The sequence below is a fragment of the Helicoverpa zea genome, chromosome 1 (assembly GCF_022581195.2).
Source record: "Helicoverpa zea isolate HzStark_Cry1AcR chromosome 1, ilHelZeax1.1, whole genome shotgun sequence".
NCBI lineage: Eukaryota > Metazoa > Arthropoda > Insecta > Lepidoptera > Noctuidae > Helicoverpa > Helicoverpa zea.
The window spans coordinates 8,507,241-8,534,661 of NC_061452.1; the positions used below are offsets into that span (position 1 = coordinate 8,507,241).

Consider the following 27,421-nt stretch of genomic DNA (forward strand, 5'->3'; position numbering starts at 1 on the left):
ATTTGTTGCATAATACACAGAGGCAAATCCGAGCCGAGAGGGATAGTTAGAACGGAGGCTGTTTGTCTCTTTCTAACACCTTGCCAGCATAAAAAAATGTTGGGATCAACAGTTTTGTCTTCCCAAAAAAACAATTGAGTCACATATATTTTTATATTATTTTAACAATTGTAAGTCAACAAATTAATAAAAATCGCATTAATTTATTATACGAATAAATTATTTATATAAATTATTATTCTTAAAACATAAACAACATAAATTTTTATTTTGTTTTTTTTTTTTTCTAGCGGTAACCCTGAACATTCTTGGCGCGTAATCAGCATTTAAAATTTTGTTTATATTTTTTGTATTAAATCAATTTAAACTATTTAAATGGTGAAAAAGTGTTGCGTTTATACTTGTAAAAGTGAATCCTATGGTGGTTGCAATATATCGTTCCACAGGTTAGCTACATTTTCGTAAACCTAACAACTAGGGAGCCCATGAATTCTTGTAATGAGTGAAAATATGGGTGATGGATTTTAAAACTGTTGTACTATTGTTATAGCTTCCCAAAAAATGAAGAAAGGTGACATAAATGGCTCAGCAGTCTATATATGAAGTAGAAATACAAAAAAAACAGTCTTCACTTCGAATCTTCCTGCTTTTATACTGCTAATTCCCGCTAATTATTAAAAGCCTTTATAAGTATCTTAAGGTCACAAACTGCGTAAGTTAAAACTTCAATACCAATCTGTGTTTAATAATCTTAGCAAATTCGGATTTGTCTCACATAGCTTAATCTCATAGTCACCCTATTAGAAAGGGACAGACAGCCTCCGTACTAACTGTTTCACTCGGCTCGTTTTTTGGGTTTATATGCGCAGTCCTAAGATTGCGCACGCTCGAAATATATATTTACGAAATTGAACTCTATTCCAACGCAATAAGGTACTAAATTTGTTGCATAGTACACAGAAGCAAATCCGAGCCGAGAGGGATAGTTAGAACGGAGGCCGTTTGTCTCTTTCTAACACCTTGCCAGCATAAAAAAATGTTGTGATGATGAAATGAGTTTTGTCTTCCCAAAAAAACAATTGAATCACATATATTTTTATCTTATTTTAACAATTGTAAGTCAACAAATTAATAAAAATCGCATTTTATACGAATAAATTATTTATATAAATTATTATTCTTAAAACATAAACAACATAATTTTTTTTTTTTTTTTCTAGCGGTAACCCTGAACATTCTTGGCGCATAATCAGCATTTAAAATTTTGTTTATATTTTTTGTATTAAATCAATTTAAACTATTTAAATGGTGAAAAAGTGTTGCATTTATACTTGTAAAAGTGAATCCTATGGTGGTTGCAATATATCGTTCCACAGGTTAGCTACATTTTCGTAAACCTAACAACTAGGGAGCCCATGAATTCTTGTAATGAGTGAAAATATGGGTGATGGATTTTAAAACTGTTGTACTATTGTTATAGCTTCCCAAAAAATGAAGAAAGGTGACATAAATGGCTCAGCAGTCTATATATGAAGTAGAAATACAAAAAAAACAGTCTTCACTTCGAATCTTCCTGCTTTTATACTGCTAATTCCCGCTAATTATTAAAAGCCTTTATAAGTATCTTAAGGTCACAAACTGCGTAAGTTAAAACTTCAATACCAATCTGTGTTTAATAATCTTAGCAAATTCGGATTTGTCTCACATAGCTTAATCTCATAGTCACCCTATTAGAAAGGGACAGACAGCCTCCGTACTTACTGTTTCACTCGGCTCATTTTTTGGGTTTATATGCGCAGTCCTGTTTACTAATATTATGTCTACTAGCTTCTGCCCGCGACTTCGTACGCGGATCCTGTCCCTTGTGCCAGCGACTACGGGGTCAGCAACATCAAAGATCTGAATCGTCTGATGTTGAATTTCAAGGGCCCGTTGACGGGAAAACAACGGGATACGCAAAATCATTCGAAACGTTCCATACATTTAACTTTTGTACGTCAACAGCAAAAGCACAGGAGACTAAACAAAACGCTAAGAACTAAAGCGCAATAGGCTTGACCATAGGGATAAAAGTAGTGATTCTAATTAGTCCGCATTTAAGTGGTTTTTCTGAACGGACCCTTAAATAACAAAGTAGTGGTGACCTAGTGTTTAGAGAACCAATCTCTCAAGTATGAGTGTGTGACTGCGATTCCAGGTCTGGCAAGTACTTGCCAATGCAACTTTTCTTAGTTTGTATGTACTTTCTAAGAATATTTTGGACACCAATCAATGACCGGTTTTTGGAGGAGCTGTCATTGCTATACTCTATCCACGGAAGCAAGAGCTAAAAGGTAAACAAAGAATGACACTTTTTCAAGATGGCGGTATAACCCGACCGATGACAAAATCACAGATACTGCGAACATTTTACACAAAAATGTGACGTTTTGTTATCGGTCGGGTTATACCGCCATCTTGAAATAGTGTCATTCTTTGTTTACCTTTTAGCTCTTGCTTCCGTGGATAGAGTATAGTGTGTCCCGGCTGTCAATGAACATCCTTGGCAGTCGTTATGGGCAGTCAGAAGCCAGTAAGTGTGACCAGTTTTACCAAGAGGTATTATTGGGTTGAGCGGGTAACCGGGTTGTGGAGGTCAGATAGGCAGTCGTTTCTTGTAAAACACTGGTTGCATCGAAGCCGACCTTAACATAGTAGGGATTGGATGGAGGATTGCGTTGGGATCTTATGATTCTCTCCCTAGGAACATTGGAAAAGATTCGACCTCTTTCTAGCCATGGTAATAGTTTTATTGTGAAGAAGATACCTGATCAATTAAAATTTAGCTGACTGCCCCCTCGCCCCCCGCGGTACTGAGTAGGCTACCCTGTCACGAAGATAAATGGAAAAGAATACAACACTCAAATAGCATTAAAACTCGAACATTCATTCTATAAAGTTTTGTAGTAAAAGAGTAAAATTGACGATGATATAGCATCACCATTGAAAGTCTGTCCTAAACTATTACCGCCTTCACCGCTTGGAGGTACTTCCAGCTTATTGTACGAGGGCTGCCTTTTAAGTTGTGTCGTTTGAAATAAGTATAGACAATCCAATAGTTTATTACTGTTTATTGTTTTTTTAAGAATACTTAGGGATATTTCATGTACTTTTGCATACGTTCAAACAAGTTTTTGAAATATTTATTCCATTCCAAAGTAGGGGTAGTCAAAACGGCCTATTTGCAAGCGTCAACAGCTTCTTCAGGTGTGCTGAAAGGTAGACCACGAAGAATTTGCTTAATTTTGGGGAATGTAATAAAATAGTTAGTGCTTAAGTAAGGCCTGTCAGGTGGATAATCCAAAATTTCAACATTTTTGGAATTCGAAAACGTATTTGTTTGGCGGGCGGTGTGCGAACTTACACTGTCATGGTGCAGGATCATTCGACGTCTTGAATTTTTTTTTCTAATATGGTGATGACTTGTGGCCAACAAATAGTGGTATACTAGTCAGCGGTAACCGTTTTGCAATATTCTAGTACAATAGTGGCGAGGTGGCCACCCTTTGCCACAAACGAGGCAACCATTTTTTTTTAAAGTGATTCTTGAAGGAATGACTCCGGTCGGTTTTGGCTCGTCTTGGAAGACCCAGACAGTTGACTGCTGCTTGGAATATGGATCGCAAGCATATATCCAAGACTCGTCACCCCTGACTATATCATAGACATGCTTTGACTCTCCTCCGTTAAATCGCTGCGGAGTTTTGCGACACCAACTTACTCGGGCTGTTTGTTGGTCGTCGCTAAGCAAATGGGGTATTCAACGAGAGATCAACTTTTTTACGCCAAGTTCTTCGTGCAGAATTTTTTGGATAGTGGTCCCTGAAATGCCCATGGATGCCTCTATTTCACAGTATGTTACATATCGGTCTGCGAGAATTAGCTGCCGCACGACGTCGATATTATCTTCTGTCATGGCGTTTTTTGGGCGACCTTCACGTGGCTTGTCACTGAGGCTAGAGTGGCCACATTGAAATCCTAAATATTTGCTTTCTACGGTCCTAAGGCATGGTGCTACATTATTAAATACAGAACTAATCTCTTCAAAGCACTAAAGTCGCGACAACCCCTTTTTAAAATTCTAGAAAATTATCGCACGCAAATTTTCCTTAGACATTTCCATTTTTACAACCGACCTGCCACGTTTGAATGGACGATACAATAAAACTATTCGACCAATTTAAAAACATTCTTTTGTTTTAAAATTCTAAATACAGGAAGATAAAAGTGGCATATATATATTTTTTTAATAATCGCGCGAAGTTAGCAAACGACAGAACTTAAAAGGCAGCCTTACGTATGATTATACAGTGAAATTAGAGATAGCTTTCATTTCCACATCAGATGTTTCTGATCTTCGATTCTCATAAGTCAACAGAAAATATACATCAGATCGAACAACTTTTGCTAAAACGTCATTTCAAGTGTAGTAGGGCACTTGGAGTTCAACTTCAGATGTTTTAGATCTTCGATTTTTGTAAGTCAACAGAGAGTGCTCATCAGATTGAACAACTTTTGCTAAAACGTCATACCTTTATATTATATGCTATAGTCTAGCTGGGCTTCTGGAGTTCTACATCAGGTGTTTTAGATCTTCCATTTTTATAAGTCAACAGAGAGTGCTTATCAGATTGAACAACTTTTGCTAAAACGTCATACCCGTATATGCTACAGAGTAGCTGGGCTCTTGGGGTTCCACATCAGGTGTTTTAGATCTTCATTTTTTATATGTCAACAGAGAGTGCTTATCAGATTGAACAACTTTTGCTAAAACGTCATACTCGTATATGCTACAGTGTAGCTGGGCTCTTGGGGTTCCACATCAGGTGTTCCAGATCTTCAAATTTATTCTCTCAGCCAAAAATGCTCATCACGTGGAACAATTTTTGCTATGGCACCATTTTTGTATCTCTTATAGTTTTGTTGATCTGTTGCAGTTCTGCACCAGGTCTTCAAGTTTCGAAGATAAATTATAGCCTATATGTTGCCCAGACTTTATACCGATACAACAAAGAAAAAATCATTGAAATCCGTCCAGTAGTTCCGAAGATTAGCGTGTACAAACAAACAGACATACAGACAGAATTTTTTTTTTGGATTTGTGCTCTATTACTGTTTCTAAATCCCACTCAATTATTATTTTTTTATTATATTCAATGTACAAAGTTTTTTTACAGATTTATTATATGTATAGATGGTAATGAACCAACTTCTCAAGTATGATTATATGAATGTGTAGATGGAGCGTTGCCGCGTATTTACAGTATATATGTTACCGTAAGATTACAAACATCGTTAGATTACAATCTATCTCGAGAGATTGCAAACTGTCGAATTATTGTGAACCGTAACATCTGATTGCAATTTAACGCATTATTTTTCGCTATATTATAATCTATCGATGAGAAATTGTCAAATTGTCAACTGTCCGAAAGCTCTCTCTGATTGGTCAGTCTTTTTGTAAGATCGACCAATCACGACCAGCCGTTCTGTTCCCATGGAGTTCCCGTAGAGTTAGGAATGAAATAGAGGTGTCAGTTAAATAAAATAAATGCTCTTCAAAAATTCTTCAAGTATTAAATTTATATAAAAATAACTCTTATAAAAATACAGTTAGGTATTTTGTCTTCAAATACAAACTAATATTTAAAAATAAAATAAAAGGGGTGCTAATTAAACAGGCTTCTTTTTAATATCATTATTCGCCCCCAAAAATGTATGTTGCCTTCTAAATTACTAAGTCAGCCACAATTAATAAAGCGTCGAGCATCTAAATAATACTATCTTAGCCACGAGTTATCTTCCACTCTAAATACAACTCAGCATGGTGGTTATTTTTTTGCATCTAAATTTGTAGCATGCATTCTAACAGTAAACTTCTTAAATACTATTAAATGACATCATAAAAATATTTATTTACCTTCTAATTTTTTTACTCGTACCTACTGAGTTTTTTGTTTAAAATATAACACATCCCATATTAATTGACCCAGCATGGAAGTAAGCATGCAACATGCAGCAAGCATAACTTCTGTCACGGCTCCGGCGCTGCGGGGCTCCGGCGGTCCCATGCGAGCTTATCGTCGCAGATGGTTTTCACGCTCACCACCGCAGCTTCGGCTTGCTGGCCGGCAGAGCCGGCCAGCCTCAGCCGCGGCGGCGAGCGCTGAAACTACCTGCGCCTCAGCTCGCAGGCCACCTCGCCCCTCCGCGCCTACGCGGTTTTGAATTGCACTCTAGGGGTAGGGCAGACAAGACTACGTGGAGTCGGTTTTGCAGCGATTCGTTTTCGTCACTAACTTCAATTTTTAATACAATTTTTAGTTGTGTGTAATTTGAGTCTTAAAAATTAAGTACAATTTTTGATTTTATAAAAATTAAACCGTCACTTATTTTTGCACGTCAAAGAGCTGTGACACCGGGAGTAGCAATGAACATTGTCTTTTTTGACGTTCTACCAATCAGCGCGCAAGATGCATTCCATTCTACGCCAGTTGACAATTTGACCGCTCTACATCGCTCTCGATCTTACAAAAAGACTGACCAATCAGGGAGAGCTTTCGGACAGTTGACAATTTGACAATTTCTCATCGATAGATTATAATAAAGCGAAAAATAATGCGTTAAATTGCAATCAGATGTTACGGTTTACAATAATTCGACAGTTTACAATCTCTCAAGATAGATTGTAATCTAACGATGTTTGTAATCTTACGGTGACATATACATTGGAATAGGCGCGAAAAACTTTACGATTCCAATCTATTCGCGAGCAGTTGCATGTTCGCCATTTTGATTACACGACCTAGCATTTAATGTTAATTTAAATATTAATAATGCTCGTTCAATTAAAAAACATTGTATTAAAAATTGAAGTAAGTGACGAAAACGAATCGCTGCAAAACCGACTCCACGTAGTCTTGTCTGCCTTACCCCTAGAGTGCAATTCAAAACCGCGTAGGCGCGGAGGGGCGAGGCGACCTGCGAGCTGAAGCGCAGGTAGTTTTAACGCCCGCCGACGCGGCTGAGGCTGGTGAGCGTGAAAACCATCTGCGACGATAAGCTCGCATGGGACCGCCGGAGCCCCGCAGCACCGGAGCCGTGACAGAAGCTATGCTTGCTGCATGTTGCTTGCTTACATTTTAAACGTACTGAGTTAAAAAAATAGAAGCTAATTAAATATATTTTATGATGTCATTTAATAGTATTTTAGAAGTTTACTGTTAGAATGCCTGCTACAAAAGATGCTAAAAAATAACCATCATGCTGAGTTGTATTTAGAGTGGTTTACTTAGAAGATAACTATAGTGGGTAAGATAGTATTATTTAGATGCTCGTTAATTGTGGCTGACTTAATAATTTAGAAGGCAACATACATTTTTGTTTAATTAGCATTTTTAATAAACAAACTCAGATTCAAAGCCATTTTTATTTAATGCTTTACCTAATATAAATTTTGTATAGTTAAATTTGACCGTGTATAAATTGGAAAGATGCATGTGCACGTCTAAGCTACGGATTATACGCGAGCAGTACGCAAAATTCGTGTATACTTTGAAATCACAAATTAAAAAACAGCATTACAAAATATCAGCGAGCAGTTTCCTATGGATGCGTTTTGGCTATGTACACTCTGTAAATACGCAGCGTTGCCCAACAATCACAACAAAGGGCCAGGCCACAACAGTGCGTTGCGGCGTCGCATCGCAAAAACAACATTGCACAGCTATGCGATTAATATGATATGCGTCGTTGATTTTTGCGATGCGACGCCGCAACGCACTGTTGTGGCCTGGCCCAAAGAAAATGAGGCAAAAATTTTATGCGCGTTTGTGTGCATAAAACCTGCGCGTCGACGTAAATAATGCTACCAGCTTCTACCCGTAAAATCGCTTGCGCGCACTTGACGCTCCATCTAGACATTTATATAATCAAAGTTTTTACCCTACTGCGCCATAGAGCGGGTTATATTTTTCAAATTATTCGAGCATGGATGGTCATTATATTCGGAAGAGGAAACATTTGCATTAATTAGGAGCCAAAAGCGAAATTAAAAATATATATCTGCACAGAACTACGGGGATCAGTTTTTTCAGCTAAGCAAGAATATTGCTTTATATGCTAGATGTAGTTCCATCGAATCAGGGGCGGTAAACGTATGTGTATATTCACATCCCTTACATTCAGGTACTTAGGACAGGAAGTTTATTTATTGGGAGAATACATATGGAGGTAATTGACTATATAAGAATGAACGTAAGTTAACGTAAGGGGAGTACAAAGCGACTTTATATAAGAGTAAAATTAAATAGTAGTACACAAACATGTAAGGGGTGTATGCATGTAACCTCACCACCTCACGTGATAAGAAGACAACATTGTTCTGACTCTGGGAATAGCAGGTTCATAACAAGAAATTTAAAATAAATATAGCTAGGATTGTATACAGTCTACTTTATTTACGGAATACATACAGGCAGTATCATGAACACACCAGTTAGTTCTTTTTCCATATTAATGTTTTGTTGTTAGCTGGCATTTCTACAGTATCCATCAGAGACAAATTATTTTTGTCAGCTAATTTAATTAGATCTGTGATGTCTCTTAAGCCCCAGTCTGCATTACGTGCCCTGAGTGAAGCATCAAATTGAATATTGCTCTCTGGTGTGATAACACCATCTTTGCTGTATGGCCCATAAGTAATCATCAAAGCATCGGGTTTCAAATAATTTCCTGCATTTTCAAATAATCCAACAGTGCATGCATATGGACTAATGTGAATCATGTTAGCATTATACAAGTAGTCTATACTGTTTTCCTCAAAACCATAAGATGATAATTTTTGACAGATGTCAATAAGTTTTGGAGGCATTATATTTTTGGTTGGGCAGTTTTCAGCATAATAAGATATACTGCCAAGCAAGCTATCATCCACTTCAGTTGGCTGAAATCTAACTCCAGGGAAGTGGGGTGCAAAATAAGCTAAATGCTGTCCGGAGCCTGCTGCTATCTCCAAGAATAATGGGCTCTCTTCATCTTCAATACTATCAACATCACAGATGAGAAATCTTTTTAAAACTTGTAGTATTGGGTCTTGGTTCCTTGTAGCAGCTGGATATATTAATTTCTGATTATTGTGATTGTGACTGAAAAAGAAAGGTTACTGCTTATATTTGATGCAACTTATCTGTGATCATTTGAACCTTGCATCTCCATATTCCGTTGAATATAAGTTGTTTTTGAGAAACCTATGATTTATGTAACTGTTGTTGATTATCATTTTGAAGGGCCAAGAAGCCAATAGAGCAGAAGTGGCTAACAGATTGATCACAACTATTAGTCTAGTCTATTACAACAAAAAAATCAGCAATCACAATAAAACATTCGGGAATGTAACTAAAGTTTAATTTCCTGAATTTTCGAAAAAAAATAAACTGGTACAAATGAGATTTCATATTAAAAGCGTATGGAAAATCATGATTATATTATCAATATAATTTAATTTAATCAACATTTTAATTAATACTCTTTCTCTTAAAGGCCTTTTAGTGATTTATTTGGATTTTTAAAAAGTACTTAAAACGCTTCTTTTTTTGTAGATAATTCTCAGTTTTGTAGAGCATAAGAAACCATACATACGTATCATCTCCGGAAATGTAGGAAGCCACATCTTTAGCCATTGATGCTGGCTTTTTTACTTTTTTACACAGCAGAAATCTTAATAAATAAATTTTGTCTGATTAGCAGGTGAACCTACTGTATAACTTTCGCTCACCAACAAGTACTCTTCAATAAAAACCTTAATTAGTGACGATGCGATTGATGCGATCTCTATTTAGGATTTTTCAAAGACTTTTTAATTCAGCTATTTCTACGGTTTCTAAGCCCGAAGCCGGTCGAATTCCCAGACAGAGAGGCGAAGGAGGAAGACGGAAAATCATCTGTTTTTAGGAGTTTCTTGTGTCAAATAGTTGACATTTTGACATTACAGTTTATTGAAGTGGTCCGTGGGGTTAAAGACATATTTTTTGTTTTGTATGTTTTTATGAGCTGAGAATGATAAGTAATTATATTGTCTGAAGTCTCAATAAAAATTCAACTATTATTCAGTTACTAAGTTTAAAATTAAGACTGAATCCCAGCTTGCTCATTTTGATTTTCGTATTACTTATGCATGTAAAGGAACGAATCATGATAATTGACAGACAATTGTGACATTTTTTCGTTTGAGCTTTGGGCTTTGACAGTACTCGCTTCGAGTTCAAGCAAAAAATAAACAAAACAATTTTGACGATAAGAATCTAAACATGAATAATTTTCAAAAAGAATTCATAATGGGCATGTTCTTAGATAATGACAATGCCTCCACTATGGAAAGATTGGTTGTAGCAGTAGCTAATATAGTTAGCGAAAACAACGAAAACATGAACAAGTTCAGCACGGCTTTTGAGAAGGAGTTTGATTATACATCTGTAAGGGTTGAAAATCCCGGAGTCGTTCCTGTTACTCGGCGTATGAAAGGATTTTATGAAGATTCAGTACGTAATTTCACTGATGACGATTACGCTGTGAGATTTAAAATGAAGAGGAGTACAGTTCAGGTGCCGATTTACTATTGTTATAAATCTACATAGCGTTAATGTTCTTGTTATATTATGTACCTAACTTGGATGCACAGTGAAAATTATTGCACTTTTTATATTGATTTGATCTACCTGTTGAATATTTTTTTAGTAAATATCTTCTTTGTAATCTCCCTGTATAAGACACCTGTTGAAACACAATTTATTTTATACAAAACTTTATTTTCAGACTCTTATAAACTTTCTGAAGAACTATGTGAAACCTGGAAATATCTCCCTGGATAAGAAAGTTCATGTGTTTCTGTGGTTAATGGTGAGTGATAGTTCTTATAATGAAATAGGTAAATTATTTGGTATGCACAAATCTTCAGTGAGCAACATATTCCATGAGATAGCTACCCTCCTTACTGAACATAGATACAGATTCATTAGCTGGCCATCAGTGGAGGAACAGCATATTACTAGAATAAAGGTGAATAGCAGATTCAAGTTCCCTAACTGTGTGGGATTTATTGATGCATGCCGTTTTAAAGTAGGATCTAAGAGAAATAAAAAAGATAAACCTGAAATCATTCTCCTACAAGCTGTTTGTGATGAATCTCTCATATTCCTAGACATTCATATTGGTGAAATAGGAAAAACAAGAAAACATAGAGTTTTCAAAGAAAGTGCTTTAGCACATGAGCTTAAGAATTTTGTTGAATTTGAGAATCATATTTTGGGAGACTCTGAATATAGACTAAGGAAAAACTTAATTACTCCATTTACAAGTGAAGAGTTATTAACAAGCGAAGAGATGAAGTTTAATGAGATTCATTGGAAGACTCGCAGCTATATTGGTCATGCATTTGAGTTAATGAAGGAAAGATTCAGGAAATTAAACCATATTGATATTGTGAAGCTTGAGTCTGTGCACTTGCTTATAACTGTGGCATGTATTCTTCATAACTTTATATTGATGCATGAGGGATGCTCGGAAGTTAAGGAGGAGGCAGTAGCCTGTGATGATGGAGTCACTATCAACACTAGCATTGTTCAAACTGCTTTAGAGAAGAGACAGTTTTTATGTAACTACATCAATTATATTGATAAGGAAGACATTTGAGATTGTTATGGTTTGTGAGAAAAAACCATGAATGTTTAGACCTATTTCTAAGGAGTCTTTATTTAAATAAAACTACTTTTACGGATTTTATCGCGTTATATTAATATTATTTAATCCCGACGTTTCGGATCCTTTACAGCATCCATGGTCACGGGCAGACTAAGGTGTTGGTCGTCTTGATATATTAGTTACAAACAGCTACCCTACATTTTGTTGATTATTATTGACAATCCGATTCACGCAAAACAAGCTCACTGTATCCATAGGTCGAGCAGTTGTAGGCTTGGATTTTGATTTAATAGTTTCTATGATGGGATTCCAAGCAGGTGGTATGCACCAGCCATCTTCTCTATTGAAATTTGGATGTTTTTTAATTTCAATAGCCTCGCGAATCATCCTAGGTAGGAATCGGTTTTCTCTTGCAAGGACTTGTGGTTTATCAAATCTGATGTAATGCTGGGCCTTGTCTAGTGTGTGTTCACAAACTGCTGACTGTCTGGAACGGCGGTGTTTGACATCGGCGATGTGTTCTTTTACGCGGGTCCCTATGCTTCTTTTAGTTTGGCCTATGTAAGAGAGACCACAATCACATTCAAGCTTGTATACACCCGCATCTTGTTGATTGTCTAGGATGATTCGCGAGGCTATTGAAATTAAAAAACATCCAAATTTCAATAGAGAAGATGGCTGGTGCATACCACCTGCTTGGAATCCCATCATAGAAACTATTAAATCAAAATCCAAGCCTACAACTGTTCGACCTATGGATACAGTGAGCTCGTTTTGCGTGAATCGGATTGTCAATAATAATCAACAAAATGTAGGGTAGCTGTTTGTAACTAATATATCAAGACGACCAACACCTTAGTCTGCCCGTGACCATGGATGCTGTAAAGGATCCGAAACGTCGGGATTAAATAATCGCGATAAAATCCGTAAAAGTAGTTTTATTTAAATGTCTAATATTCGCGTAAGTGTCAGAAATCAATGAGTCTTTATTTATTAATAATTATAATTATGCAACTTTTCTAAGTTTGTATGTACTTTCTAAGTATATCTTAGACACCAATGGCTGATATAAAGGTGAAGGAAAACATCTTGAAGAAACCTGGACTATAAAGTCTGAAATCACCAACCCGCATTGAGCAAGCGTGGTGATCAATGCTCAATCCTTCTCCATGTGAGAGGAGGCCGCAGCCCAGCAGTGGGACGATAAAAAGGCTGTATTATGTACTATTCATCGTTTACATAATTATGTAGATAATTATTACATAATTATTTACATAAATATTTACATAATTATGTACTATTCCTATTACTGACTAGGTTATTATGAATTTGAAATAAAACCACTTTAAATGCTTTAATTCTTATATTTTCTCTTCTAGTACTGAAATTTATATAATTGCCAGCATTATGATATAAAAAATATAAATAAAACATATTTTTGAGTGAGTTATTATGAATATTGATGACATTACAGTAGGTATATATGTATTTGATATTATTCAACATGAGCATTTATTAACATAAATGATCAAGAAATCTATGACCTCATTATTAAATCTAATATAATACCCACTAAAATATCATTTTCAAAGGAAACATTTTGGGTTACTTACTCACTTTTTTATACATACATAGATAAATCACTTAGTATATTCATACCCTCTACTGCTTATTTACTTGTATGTACAGAAATAGATAGTTTTTAATTTTTGCTTAACATAAAGAGACTTTGATTGTTTCACGGTGGGAATACTAGCTCATTTTTAGATGTCTGGTGGTTATTTCAGCCTAATAAGTATTTTAATCCACATCAATACTGTAGGTCAAATTTATAGATAAAAAGTGCTATTAAAGTAAGTCCGTCATATATATAAACACAAATCTGCATAGGCTACGCTAGTCAAGCTCATTTGGTTGACATTAGTAGGTACACACATTACAATTGAGACCGAAATAAGCCTGTTTTATAATATATTACATTTACAAATAAATAAATAATTTTCTTTGTCCCGATGTATCCTACATAACATTAGGCACTAAATTGGCAACCTACAAGGCACTATGCACTTAGCACAGCAATATATGCTATAATAATTATATTATGACTTTAAATATTGTAACAGAAATTTAGAACTCCATTATTTTACTACAACTCGTAACACTATTTTGCGGTTGTTAAATTAACTATCGATCTAAAGAAGTCGATCGATATTAAAGAATATGTCCTCTTGTAAATAACATAAGTCAGCCATTATACAGTCGTAATATATAGCTGTAATCATCGTCAGTCCGGTAGGTAGCAACTGGTTCCACGGACACGACGATAAGGGGTCATTAGTAATATAAAACAGCGAACTTGGCTAATGGACACCCTCGGGATGTGTTTCATCATACAAAAGGACGCATTTATGAAAAAAATGTAAATAAGCTAGTGTACGATATTTCTGCAAATGAATGTGCCTAACGAAATTAAAATACATACTAAGTCAACTGCTATTCAATAATATTAATTACATTTGAAATATCAATGTAATTTCTCTTAACTCATGAGCTGACCATGTCAAGCTCGATCTCCTTGAGCCTGTTTGGCGATAGATACTAGTAACAATACAACGCTATATACATTATTTACGTAATTATATTTACAATTATAGCTGCACCTTGATATTATCTCCTACATAATTAGGATTATGGAATGTGACAAAAACTGTTCCTAACTAAACATTAACTACGAATATTTACAATCGGTGTATAATAAATGAGTCCTATCAGTCTGATTTGTTGTTGTCCTTTCATATTTATGATAGACGTAACGATCCTTTTTCATTTATAAGTTATCGATATCATTATATGATTTCATCTAAAAACAACATTTACATAATTCTGATAATAGATTTAGTTACACAAACTCACTAAATGTTTACAGTCATTCTGATATCTCATTTCTTAAATGCAATATTCACCGTTCTTTACATGAGTAAATAACAACATTAACAATAAGAAATAACTGTACACAGACAGGACACGAGACATTTTTACACAAATCATAGTCGATCACATTAACACTGTCGTACCGAACGTTTTCGGAAGACTTGGCACACGCGACGCGATACTATCGTCTCAATCACTTTTCAATGGATCCATACACGGTTTGTTTAGGTAATTTTCAAATATAAGTCTTTTTAACCTTTTGTAAAGTGCCGCACTTGAGATCCTTGTCTAGGGATTCGGTAGAGTTTCGTAGGTCTAGCGTGCGTTCCTTGCCGAGCTCCATGTGCAAGTTGTCCTGTTTCGGACACACATTCGCCACCATGTTTACATTTTTCGATCGAGGCATGTACGCAGTGTTAGCATTCAATGGCGTTTCCAGCGGGCTTAATCTGAAACAGATAGTTTAGTTAACGTAACACAAACGTTATAGCCGTTTCTTAAAGACCTACTGTAAGAAATCTTTGTATGTATTATTGCACAGTGATTTGCTAATGTGTTTATATCATTAGCATGTTTCTCATTAAGTTTGATATGTATGTAGATATGTTACATGTGTAGTGCAAAAACGATTTGTGACTAAGCATGTCGTATCTGTACAAGGTCAATCAAAACAATAACTAGTGCGAGGGCTTTAATGTGGCAAAAACTTTCAGCGACCATTTGCGAATTATAACTATGATTCACTTCTGGAAATCATAAAAACTCGCCTGTAAAGGAAAACTAGAATGTCAATTGCGCTAACGTACTTCGATATCATTCAAATTTCACACGAAGTTTTATTTAATAACAGTTAACGGATATTTGCATAATATTTACCTGTTCAAATGATTGTGTTGTTCATTGAAGGGTGAGGTATCGGTAAAAAACGGGTGTCGAAATCGCCGTGAGAAAAGATAGCCAATAACGAATCCGACCATTAGCGTGACGAGGCAGGACGCTACGACGGCGGTGAGCAAAGCTTGTGCACTGTAAATGTTGCCGTCAGCGGCCTCTACAGTCAGCAAATCTGCGAAAATAAATCGATACATTAAATAAATACAATATATAATTGCGTAATAAATTATAATTATATAATTGTTTGCTTTAAGTAATTGTATAATTCAATTGTTCGAAGCATAATATATTGTGTTTATCCTCACCTGTCTCGTGATTGTTGTTATGAGTAGTTTTGTCTTCCGACAAGACATTAGTCTCCACGACTTCTATTAATATTTCGTTTTGAATGTCATCAGTTTTTTGACGCATTTCCGATTCCGATTGCGTCGGTTTCTTAGTGCCTGGATTTCTATTGCTATGTCTATCTCCCGGCAAGAGCGCTGGCAACTTATTACATATATCAGTCTTTCCATGTTCTACATTCTGTAGAAACCTCTCAGGATTAGGAAATTGCCTGTTTCCAACCCAAGAACATACTTGCTGCTTGGAATCCCATGCACAGTGTGGATCTTGCAGTGCTACACAATCCCTGAAAGCGAAATAAAATTTATTAGTTTTCCAGTTAAATTAAAATATCTAATCTCATTAAATTTATGTTATAGTTATAGTTTTTACCTGCACGATAGCACGTTTCCACAATGAGACAGAGTTACTGCTTTTATAATGTCGCCAGAAGCAACGATTAACTTTTCTGTAGTTAATGCAACATGCATTTGTTTGATAGGCACTCCTTGAGGTAATACTTGCACTTCTGAAATCACAGCTGTTCGAACAGGGTTCCTACTATATTCATCTACACTGGCATCGAAGTCGCCTTCGTTTGCTGCTACATTTACAGCTTTAATAACTCTCCCGTCATCCGTACCGATGTACATGACGTCATACTTGTTTCCATTCATCGCTTGCACTTGGGGATGCACCGCGATAGACGAAAATCTATATTGTAAACTAACTCTAATGAGAACTGGCCGCGCTAAGAATGATGGAACAGCTTTATCCATCAGCGGGTGAGTTTTTATAAAATTGACCGCCGAATCTGACAGAGTTCTGCTGTCTTCTACACAGGATCCTGGTCTATTCTCCGGTATTTTTTCTTTTTCCAGTGGAAGCCAGTTAGAATTCATACTTTCTTGTCCTTTAAATGATCCTTCAAAAGCGTCTATAATATCCCTCATGGCAAAAGCGCAAACGGCTGATCCTCCAATTGCATTTTGTGGTGTAGTGAATACTGCATAAATTATATCGTTTTTGCTACTGCTTTTGCCATACATGCCGTTTATTAGCTCAGTAGTTGCCTCTGTAAAATAAATGACATTTTAATAAAATGTATTTTATACAGTAGGTAAAAAGACGAATACGAGAAATATGGCTCCCAAAACTTACGGATTTCATCGAAATAAAACGGGTACTCTCCGGGCATGGAACAATTTAGACGGGTTTTCAAAAAAGAAGTCCATCGGTCGCTAAACGTGTGGGGACCTCCTTTATCGTTTAGGCAGATCCTTGCTACTCTCGAGTACACTGCCTGTAGACGGAGAATAATATAAATATGAATAATATACCTAAATATTATACATAAGTATGTAGTAACAAAAATATAAATTATCATGCCATGAATGCTAGACTATAAAAATAACACTGACCTTTCCGCAGTTCATAAATTCAACAGCAGTTTCACGGTAGAAAAAGTAAACATGGCTGGTAGAAGCCACAGCTCCCACAAACGAAGGATCATTGAGTAATCGTAGATCCGAGCGTTCAGTTCGGACAGGTTCGCGATAAATCAGAGGATCGGTTCCCGAAAAGTCGGCTGCCGTTGCCGTATACAATTGACCATCTGAAATTAACGACAACATTTTTCACAATTTGCAAATAACCTTCTATTATTTATCTTGATTGCTTCTAAGTAGGTATTGCATAATTTCAGACATGAGTTAAGTAACACATAATTGCAAAAATTTGCTTACCGACAAAGATTGCAGTAGAGTTATGTTGTGGATCATAAGGACAACGGCCTGAGCCGTCGATTTCTTCTAGGTGATGGTTAGGTGGGTGCCTCGCGTACCGCCGACATAACGGTTTGAATGCATTGGTGCCACAGACTAGCAGCCGCCCGTGCGACCGCGCCGCTACTCTTGGATAATTCTGACATTCGTCAGCAGACTTGCCCTTTAATTGGCAAAGCTCCCTGTGTGCGTCTGTTGATTGCCACTCCAACCGCTGTGGACAAATGCACTTTCATAAAAGATACGTTATTGATTAACCATATGTAAATATTTAAAAAAGTACCCGCTTAATTTCTAAACAGACGCTATGTTTCGATCTATTTGGGTGACCTAACCAGCAAATTCCCGGTTATTCCTCGCTGGATTGGAATCAGTTTGGCTGGAGTCGTGTTTTAACATTTCAAAGATGTCGACGCCGACGGGCAAACGCGTCGTGTCTGCTCTATTTATGTACAATACCGACCGTCTGGTGGGTTTTGAGACCGACCGTTTTAATTCTCTTTATTAATACAACAAAATTATTTTACTAACCGACTGGATAAATCAAAAACTATAAACTACTATAAATAAACAAAATGCACTGCAATCTACATAGAAATGATGTTATCGCTTAAGCATGCAGTTATCTTCGTGCAAGATAGCAATACTGATATCATTTGCGCTGTCACTGAAGTCCATATTCTTATAGCAATAGCAGTATTGCTGAGGATTTTTTCCAAAATAAATGTTCTGCTTTGGTTATAAGTGTATATGCTAAGGTAGCAGAAAAAATATAGAGGCGTACAAAAAGATAAATTGTCCGGGTTGAAGGAAAGTAATCGTATAGGTAGATATGATTAGTATTCGGTCGAGGCGGAGTGGCCGCCCTGCGCCGCTGGCCGTGAATAATTCAACGCATCACCACACCGGCCAACTCTAATATGTGACGAGTAATTTAAACACCGACCATCATCGAACCTCTGGGTGCAAGCATGTTTTTTTGTTTAAAAATAGCCCACAAGCCTTTGTAATTTATGTACAAGTTATTATTTTCGACGTATGTTGCGTATAGGCTGTCACGGAATGCCAATTAATGTATTGAATTTTCTGCAGATAGACAGACACGATTTGAAATACAAAACTCTTCAGAAAGCTACAGTATGCGTGTGGAAAGCTTTTAGTTATCCGACCCAGACGATTGGAAGTAGAAATCTGACACAGATGTGTAGGCAAACAAATTAAGCGATGTGCTATCTTTGTGTTACTATGTTCCTAATTTTATTTATCACCAAAAGGGCATTGAACGGTTGTCTGATGTGCCGTCATAAAATCGTGGCTATAAACACAGGACGGTTTTTCATGACTGAAACGTTAGTAATTTCTGGCTCCATGCCAAACAATCTCTCGCCCTGCGTCCGTCCATGTTGTTTCGTATTTTTATTTCTCACACCGTGTGGTGCCGTCAATCGGTCTAAAACATGGGGTATATCAGCTGATATTTTTTTAAAGTAAATCATATAAATATTTAGCTTGATACTTAGCACGCTTCATTAAAAATACAATTGTGTAGGCCTAAGGGTGTCGACTTAGCAGGATATAAATAAAAATTAAGATATTACCCGGTGTTTTCTATGACGTTTTTGTGAAATATTAGAATTAACTTATGTTTTATAAGATGTAGTTTATACAAACAAGGATAATCAAAATACAGTGGCGGATTTGCAAATTTGCCGCTAGTAGGCCATTCAATTTTTGCCGCCCCTACTGACTTTTGGAATTCAATACGTTAGTTTAATCCCGTTATTAGTATGATTGTAAACTTAATGATATTTCTGTCAGTTGCTAGATTATTTTTGCAACCCGCTATGCACTGAAGAGTTTAATGTTGACCTAACAACAGTGGCGTAGCGTGGCTATCCTCCACCCGGGGCAGGAGGCAATTTTGGCGCCCCCAAGTTTTGGGTACAATTATGTATTGGCACATGCAGCCCTTAAAAGGTTGTGGGAATCTGGTTTTCAGGTTAACAATTATCATTAACAATACCACTACAACCGATAGGTAAACTGAACAGATTTTGATTTATATTTTAGTGCGCTCGCTGGCGCGATGATAGAGGAAACAAGTAAATGTAAATAGGCGCGAGCGAAGCGAGCGCGAAATTTGTATAGTTTATGGTCTGAAAAAATAATTGGAGCCAAAGGCGTCTCTTATGTAGCTTAAGCTTGTGTAGCCCTTGTGCATTCATTACCTAAGTGGCCCCTATGTATTGAAATATTGTGATTAATATGTATATCAAAGTGCTTAGAAAAGTTTATGAGTAACCCAAACTAACGAACTTAAATGTTACTATAATAATTACCAATATAATGTACTATAACAATGTTTAAATTTAGTAAAAGATATTGATAGTCTACGTAGAAGACACATTCCATATATGTATAAGGAGCGCGAGTGAAGCGAGCGCGAAAATATTGTAGTCTAAGGCCTAAGGACACGAAATAAATTAAAACCACTGTAAAACAAAGCAAAGTCAAAAAATAAGATATGCACAGAAATTAAGTGCAAGTGTATAAGTAGCCGCGAGCGAAGGGAGCGCGATTTTTTCCTTAGAGTTATTATGAAGTAAACATATCATAAAAAGCCAAACTGAACAAAAAGCCATAAGGGACATGCGCGAAAATTTTTTTTTTCGGAATTGAGTGCCTCAACAATTAAAGAACGATAAATCCAGAAATTTGACATGGAGCCGCGAGCGCAGCGAGCGCGAATTTTTTTGGGGATGCAAAGGGTGAACCCGAAAATTGACAGGACATGACCAAAGCGGGCGCCTTTTTCTGAAATTCTGAATTATCTATTTTAAGTAAAAAATATGGTTTAATTTTGCCGCCCCCTAAATCGTGCGTCCCGGGGCATTTGCCATGTGACCCCCCCCCCCACGCTACAATACTGCCTAACAAGTTTATTCGACAGGCAAAACAAAACGGAGGTTTTACGCTTTAAAGCCCCCGACTTTAAAGCGTAAAACCTCTGTAAGTTTTAAACGGCTCAATCGATTTTCATCAGACATGTCTAAGAACACTCGCCCGTAAAACACCTGTAATACAAAAAAAAACTAAATTGAAATCGGTTCATTCGTACGGTTGCTGTAATGCCACAGACAGACACGTCAAACTTATAACACCCCTCTTTTTGCGTCGGGGTAGCAGCATGTAATAATCATAAAGTGGGGAAAGGCATGACTTAAAAATACCTTCACTATATGAACACAGACAAAATAATCAGTGGTCAGTAAACATTGTTTTTGTTAAATATTTTTTTTTACACTTAACAGTTTAAAAACAATAGAAACAATTTCTATTGAAATAAAACATCTTAACAATCAGTTAATGGTGACAGACAATATGGATTGTGTACACGTATAATTATTAAAAAAAATCTGATAAAAAATAAAAATTTGCTAAATTTGCCGCCCCTCTAAATCTGCCGCCCTAGGCACTGGCCTACTTGGCCTATTGGTAAATCCGCCACTGTCAAAATAAGTTGCGTGATATAAAATACGTAATCCTGTGATTCACTGCTTGACTTAAAAATAAATTGCTTTGTTAAATGTACCTAAGCAACTGCGATGTATTACGGTAAATAAAATCTCTTACGATTTAGAAAATAAACAGTGGCGCGCGAAATGGGTAAACGCGTAACGTAACTAAGAATAAACAGTGAGTGCAGTACCAATGTACTGAAGTTGTTTGCGCAAGATTAGATACATAAACCTGTAGTGGAGTGCGATACCTATTAAGGTTTTCGTTAGTTGTTCGTTCAGTGACCGGCGGCTGCCAGCTCTACTTGGCGAAATCAACGTTCATATCAATCTGGACTATCTGGTTACTTTTGATGATATACCTTATCAAGGCGACCGAATTAAGTGCACGATAAAGCTTTTTGTAAAACGATTTATAGACGCTACTAGTTTTGCTAATACCTATTCATTAACGACAGAGGTTTTCAGTAATCATTTGATCAAAGACTGTCAAAAAAAAATTGGATATTTACCTGTTCTACATTTTCTGAGAGATCGTAGAGACTGAGATTGTACACCGTGTTCCTGTAAATATAAAAACGCGTTGTTATAGTCAAGCCTTAAATAGGTGTACAAAATATTATATGTCAGGTTATAAATAAATTATGACAACCAAACAGGTTCGTACTGAGAACGGTCGAACCTGATTAAATAATACCATGGCACTTAGTATTTCGTAATGTGCCTTCTTTGGCAATTGCTTATCGCCTTTAATTTACATAATATGATCATTTAGGTCCATGTGAATGGAGTAGTAAAATTATCTGTATAATAGTTGCTTCAATACCTATACATATGTAAATTAAAGTGCTAATTTACCTGCCGCCAACTATAATGGAGAAGTCATCTTTGTCTAAAATACGGAAGTGGTCAGGCGCCGTCGCGTTGCCCAAAAATTGTTCTGAAGTTTCATCGCCTGAAACAAAAGAAAAAAGCGTTAGTAAAGGTATGTTAAAAATCAAAACATGCTACACTGATCTATAAGAAAGAAACACACGACGGTGTAGGATAGCGGTTGTTTCTAAAGCTATTGAATTATTCAGAAATATCCCTCGCACAATTCAGTTTTCCCTCCCAAATACTGTTGTTACGTGTGAAGGCAAATTGCCTTGATGAATATTATATTTTTCATAAAACTATTTCCAGTAGGTAATCTAATTTATTCAGATTACATATTATTTGTACTAGACATAAAAAATATATATTTCTCTAAGAAATAGAAATCTTTACACGTTTTTGTGTGGATATGAATGTGCATATTGAATCTTTTTTTGTGCAGATCAAACGAACAATGTTCCCATTGTAAAGCGATTAAACAACAATGAGCGTTTGCGATTTCATAACAATTGGTTGGGAAATTCTCACATGTCACTACAATACGCCGAAATCCCAAGAAGTTTCTTGCACCTGCCATGTAACAGGATGTTAATTAAAAAATAAGTAGCCATACATAGCTCTATTATGAACAATTTCAGCACTCCCACAATAAGGAGTCAATATTATTTCTAATACATAGTATGGCTATTTTTATTTTATTTCAAATCATCGAAAATATCTACTTTTGTCCTCAGGATTCTGCAATAACATTTGCAGCCAATAAGTTCTGTACCAACTCCGGCGTTTCAAAGAATTGCTCGAGTTTCTTATAAAAATAGCTGTCTCTATAAGTAGGTTGACTACGTTCAGTTTTCTTTTTGTTCTTATGAGTGTCATACGCACAGTGGTCAAAAGTAGCCTTCCGACAAGTTTGCCTATGAAGTGAAAACTTTTATTTGTTAACTTGAATATATTAGTTTTAATAATTAACATATATAAACTTGTGTTTTTCCGTTACCTTTGATATGTATGCGTGCGTTAGCGTCCGGCATCCAGGCTTGAGCCGTGGACGCTAGGAGGACAAGGACCGCGCGCGCGACGGCCATCTTAACTTAATATCTCCTTTCTATGCGCGCCATCTTTCCGCACTTCGGGCACCCTGAAACAACAGATTAATTAAACGTTATTTATGTTATGGACCAAGTGATAAATTGGGCAGTATACATAATGCCCGGTCATTATGAATAATGCCCAATATGAGAGTGCAATTTGATAATAATTATTCAAATAATCAAATTGACCGGGCACTATACATATTGCCCGTGACCTTTTGGGCAAAGTAATACAAACATATTTAATTTCATTTTTTTTATTGTTATTGACATTTAACTTAAAATAAACTAAATATTAAACCACTTAAATAATCAGCCTCATGATTTGGATTAATTATGAAGGACTTCTGCCTTAAAAATCCACTAGTTTTTGCATTTAAAAGTTAAGGAAAGTCATATTAAAAATATAACATAAAATATAATTAAATTTAAAACCAAAAATTTACAACGTATCTTTGTTTTATACAAATGACTTATTATTATAAAACAAAATAAACTAAAGTTTAAGTGATCGAACTCATTATTTGGCATAATTAACTTTTATTATTTAGCTTCTCTAAATAAAAGTCACATAGAAAATATAATTAAAATAGGGTGCTATTTAAACAGGCTTCTTTTTAATATCATTACTCGCCCCCAAACATGTATGTTGCCTTCTAAATTACTAAGTCAGCCACAATTAAAGTAGCATGCTAAACTAAAGTAAACTTCTGAAATACTATTAAATGACATCATAAAATATATTTATTTAGCTTCTAATTTTTTTACTCAGTACGTTTAAAATAGAACACATCCCATATCAATTGACAAAGCATGGAAGTAAGCATGCAACATGCAGCAAGCATGGCTTCTGTCACGGCTCCGGCGCTGCGGGGCTCCGGCGGTCCCATGCGAGCTTATTGTCGCAGATTGTTTTCACGCTCACCACCGCAGCTTCGGCTTGCTGGCCGGCGGCGAGCGCTTCAACTACCTGCGCCTCAGCTCGCAGGCCGCCTCGCCCCTCCGCGCCTACGCGGTTTTGAATTGCACTCTAGGGGTAGGGCAGACAAGACTACGTGGAGTCGGTTTTGCAGCGATTCGTTATCGTCACTAAGTTCAGATTTTAATACAATGTTTCGAATCCAAATTAAATTCTACCATAAAAAAAAGGAGCCAAGAAAAATGAAATCAAGAAAAACGAGGCCGAGTTAGTAAATTAGATGACAATTGTCCAATTAATAACTTTGTGGCTAGACTTATAATTTCCCATTAAAATAGAACATATAATTTAAAACAATAATCATAAAATATGTAGCAAGTAACAGGATTTATTTATTAGAACAACTGCCACCCTCGCACCGCATAAAATATAGCTTTATTATCAATTTGCCCAACTATCATATAGCAATATAATAATGCCCGTGCAATGTGATAAATAATGAAATTAAGATAGTTATTAATTACTTGGCCCGATAAAGCTAGACATTATTCATAATGCTCGGGCATTATAAATAATGCCCGAATTAATCACATGGTCCATAACATTTACATAACCAAAATAGGCAAAAAATGTCTAAATTGCTTACATTTTATAAAGACATTATTAAACTCGATTGTTTTTAACTGCACCTGTAGTTCTATCGTACCTAAGTCATTTTCAAATTATATCTGGTCGGTTATATTATAATGCATTTATTAAAAACTATAATTTTTTGGTCTCTCAATTAAAAAAATGGTTTCGAATATAAAATGAACATGAAATTGCAAAGATTGTGATTAACATAGCAACAGGTTTGAATCACGTTTATCATAAAATTAATGAATGACAATAATAAAACATGTGTATAGGCTTGAGAGTAGGTAAATTGAATTAATAATGATACAAGATATTTAAAAAATATACATAATTATGTTTTCCTTACATATTCTTAAATACCTAATAATAATTTTGTAGTAATGTACTGGTAACAAAAGGAGTGCATTGTGTGCAATAATAGAAACTGTGTGTGTCGCTATGCTTTCAGCACCACAGTGGTTTTTAAAACAGTTAACGAATCTAAAAGAAACAAAATTAATCTTATGCGCGGGTGTAATAAATTTCATTCTGACCCTATTATTATTGGACACAAAAAAGATATAAAATTAAATGATGAATGTAAATGAGCAAGTGTGGTGTCGCTGAACACGCATATCTAGTGGCTGGTCTGGTTCTCGGTCACACGGGACGCTCGTTTGACGCACGCAGCATGCATCCGCACACGCACTCATTGCTCAGGATTCGCATACTATTTTTTCTCATTTTTTCAACTATCCTTGCCGATCGTGAGAAACAAAACTCGATCGTCTCGTCCCAGTCGTGATCTCAGCGCCCACCGTTCACTAGTTACGATATCTTATTTTTAATCCACCTTTTATGCCTCGCTCGATACAGTTTATAGAAGACGTTTCATTTTTTATATCTACAGATATTACAGTGAATTGCCATCGTAAACAGAATCATTCTGATCTACCTTATAAATATTTAATTGGTTCGCATGACATTATTTTTAGAATGGTGTTCCAAACGTGACCATCATTCTCTATTTGTTTTATTACCTGGCTGTACAGGTTTCGAGTATTTCAGATGTGACGCGAGTTCAACGTACTTTGTGACAAGCAATTTTGTGAGTGTTTGTTTTCCTTCCTCATAAGATTATTTCCCATTAATATTAGTATTTCCTTCAGAACTATTTACAGGGTTATGGATGTTTTCATATTACTCAATGAGACGTTTGTATTATTGTCCTATACTTATTTTGTCAAATCAAATGTGATCTATAATATATTATTAAATAGTTTCATTAAAACGTTCGGTATAATAAGAATAAATAATGATGAAGGTGAATATGATGGCTTGCTCCGCGAATATAGCGAATGCAACATCATTTATATAAAACTAACAACAATAGTGATTAATGGATTAGGTGCAGTAATCACATGTCAGATGTTCTGCATTGTGTAACTATTTAATGAAAAGGGTTAGGAGCTGATGTAACATGTTGCACGCACATAATCGCACAGATGTGAGCACACAATGCAAGAGGCCCTGAGTGCAACGTACGGAGGGCGACATGCATTTTGTATTTCGGGTGTCAGTTATGCCACCGCAGTGCTGTTTTGGGAGCAACTGTTCACTGTAGCCTATTTTAACTATTTAGCGGAAATTTCGCTCCCAGGACACGATATATTGCACTTCGAACGTTTAATTTATGCGCGCCAAGTGTACCGGAACAATTACCGAAGTAAACAAATGAGCGATTACCGGTATGTAGGCTGAACTAGTTACATTCATGAAAATGTATTACTGAACACATTAGGTGTTTGGTTATTAAACTGGTTTAAAACGTATTTGTAACAAAAAGGAATATCTGGGCCATGTTAACATAGAAGTATAAAAAAATGCGTCGCACCGTCTAACATCGAATACGAAATAAGGAAGATAATATAAATGTAAACGAGGCAGTCGATTTATTCGATATTTTATAGACGGAGCTAACAGTAGGTACTAGTTACCACATAGTGCAGGTAGGGACGGTGTTCGCAACTGAGTATATCATGTGTATTTCTCATTAGTATTAATTTATGGTATAACATAGCAAGTAAGTACGTTGGTCTCGTGCATATTACTACTTTCTCATGTTATAGGTTTGAGATCCTCAGGCAGATTACGGGGGCTCAATATGTGGTAAACAAGATAAGGCAGCAGTTATGCAGAGCCGGTTGACACTCGAGCTTCGAGATGCGACCGCGAAGCCTCTGTGTACTGAAGACTTACTCGATCCCACGCAGATCAGGAAGTTGCGGTTCTTTAATGTCACTTGCAATAAATCACCATCGAAGTAGTCGGGGGCGGTTTAACGTCCAACTTGTTGGGACGATAAAATATAGTCACGCCACCGCCATTTTCCATGGTGTTGTCACGGAAAGCTTAAGGCTGATATAATACACCTATTTCTAAACTACCTAGGTAAGTATATAAATATATTGAATTGCTGAAAAGGTGGTCATGGTGATAGAATGATACTCGTATGAGAGCTGTGCATGAACTTTTTGTAGTTTATAGATAGGTATGACTTTCCGCTGAACTTTTTAAAAAAATCTTCACATCCGAGTAGCAATTAAAAAAATAAATTGGTCTCTCGACTCTCGGCATAATCATCAAGACTTTTTAGATCATACATACAAATAAAGTGACTAGGTAGGCAATTAGATAAAATAGAATGTTTTAATATGTTAAATGTATGCGATT

The 27,421-nt window shown here is 36.1% G+C and overlaps 3 protein-coding genes across 5 annotated transcripts in view; 1 reads left to right on the forward strand and 2 right to left on the reverse strand.

The window, feature by feature from the left end:
* Positions 1-8,478: 8,478 nt before the first annotated feature.
* LOC124634138 (methyltransferase-like 26) lies at positions 8,479-10,000 on the reverse strand. Its single transcript, XM_047169565.1, has 2 exons — positions 9,679-10,000; positions 8,479-9,185 (listed from the first exon to the last, which is right to left on the reverse strand). The coding sequence occupies exons 1-2, from the start codon at positions 9,717-9,719 to the stop codon at positions 8,537-8,539; spliced, it is 690 nt and encodes a 229-aa protein (XP_047025521.1). The 5' UTR covers positions 9,720-10,000; the 3' UTR covers positions 8,479-8,536.
* A 281-nt stretch (positions 10,001-10,281) lies between these two features.
* On the forward strand, positions 10,282-11,821 carry LOC124630625 (protein ALP1-like). The gene is made up of 2 exons (XM_047164590.1): positions 10,282-10,640; positions 10,852-11,821. Exons 1-2 carry the CDS (start codon positions 10,347-10,349, stop codon positions 11,725-11,727), a joined length of 1,170 nt encoding a protein of 389 aa, XP_047020546.1. The 5' UTR covers positions 10,282-10,346; the 3' UTR covers positions 11,728-11,821.
* A 1,259-nt stretch (positions 11,822-13,080) lies between these two features.
* The window catches only part of LOC124633166 (semaphorin-1A), a 78,824-nt gene continuing 64,483 nt past the window's right edge, over positions 13,081-27,421 (reverse strand). For all 3 annotated transcript variants that reach the window (XM_047168323.1, XM_047168314.1, XM_047168305.1), the window contains 10 exons: positions 23,061-23,201; positions 22,046-22,142; positions 21,700-21,751; positions 17,631-17,883; positions 17,307-17,500; positions 17,047-17,188; positions 16,279-16,960; positions 15,867-16,192; positions 15,544-15,733; positions 13,081-15,116 (listed from right to left, as the gene is read on the reverse strand). In XM_047168323.1, coding sequence (XP_047024279.1) covers positions 14,903-15,116; positions 15,544-15,733; positions 15,867-16,192; positions 16,279-16,960; positions 17,047-17,188; positions 17,307-17,500; positions 17,631-17,883; positions 21,700-21,751; positions 22,046-22,142; positions 23,061-23,148 — 2,238 coding nt within the window. In that variant the 5' untranslated portion in view covers positions 23,149-23,201 and the 3' untranslated portion in view covers positions 13,081-14,902. The remainder of the gene's footprint in view (positions 15,117-15,543; positions 15,734-15,866; positions 16,193-16,278; positions 16,961-17,046; positions 17,189-17,306; positions 17,501-17,630; positions 17,884-21,699; positions 21,752-22,045; positions 22,143-23,060; positions 23,202-27,421) is intronic.

Excerpts from the sequence above, each read along its gene's own strand:
- LOC124630625 (XM_047164590.1), top strand. The coding sequence starts at position 10,347 with ATGAATAATTTTCAAAAAGAATTCATAATGGGCATGTTCTTAGATAAT. Across the intron at positions 10,641-10,851 it reads TGAAGAGGAGTACAGTTCAG|ACTCTTATAAACTTTCTGAA; the intron begins GTGCCGATTTAC and ends CTTTATTTTCAG.
- LOC124634138 (XM_047169565.1), bottom strand. The coding sequence starts at position 9,719 with ATGGCTAAAGATGTGGCTTCCTACATTTCCGGAGATGATAC. Across the intron at positions 9,186-9,678 it reads TACATTTCCGGAGATGATAC|TCACAATCACAATAATCAGA; the intron begins GTATGTATGGTT and ends TTTCTTTTTCAG.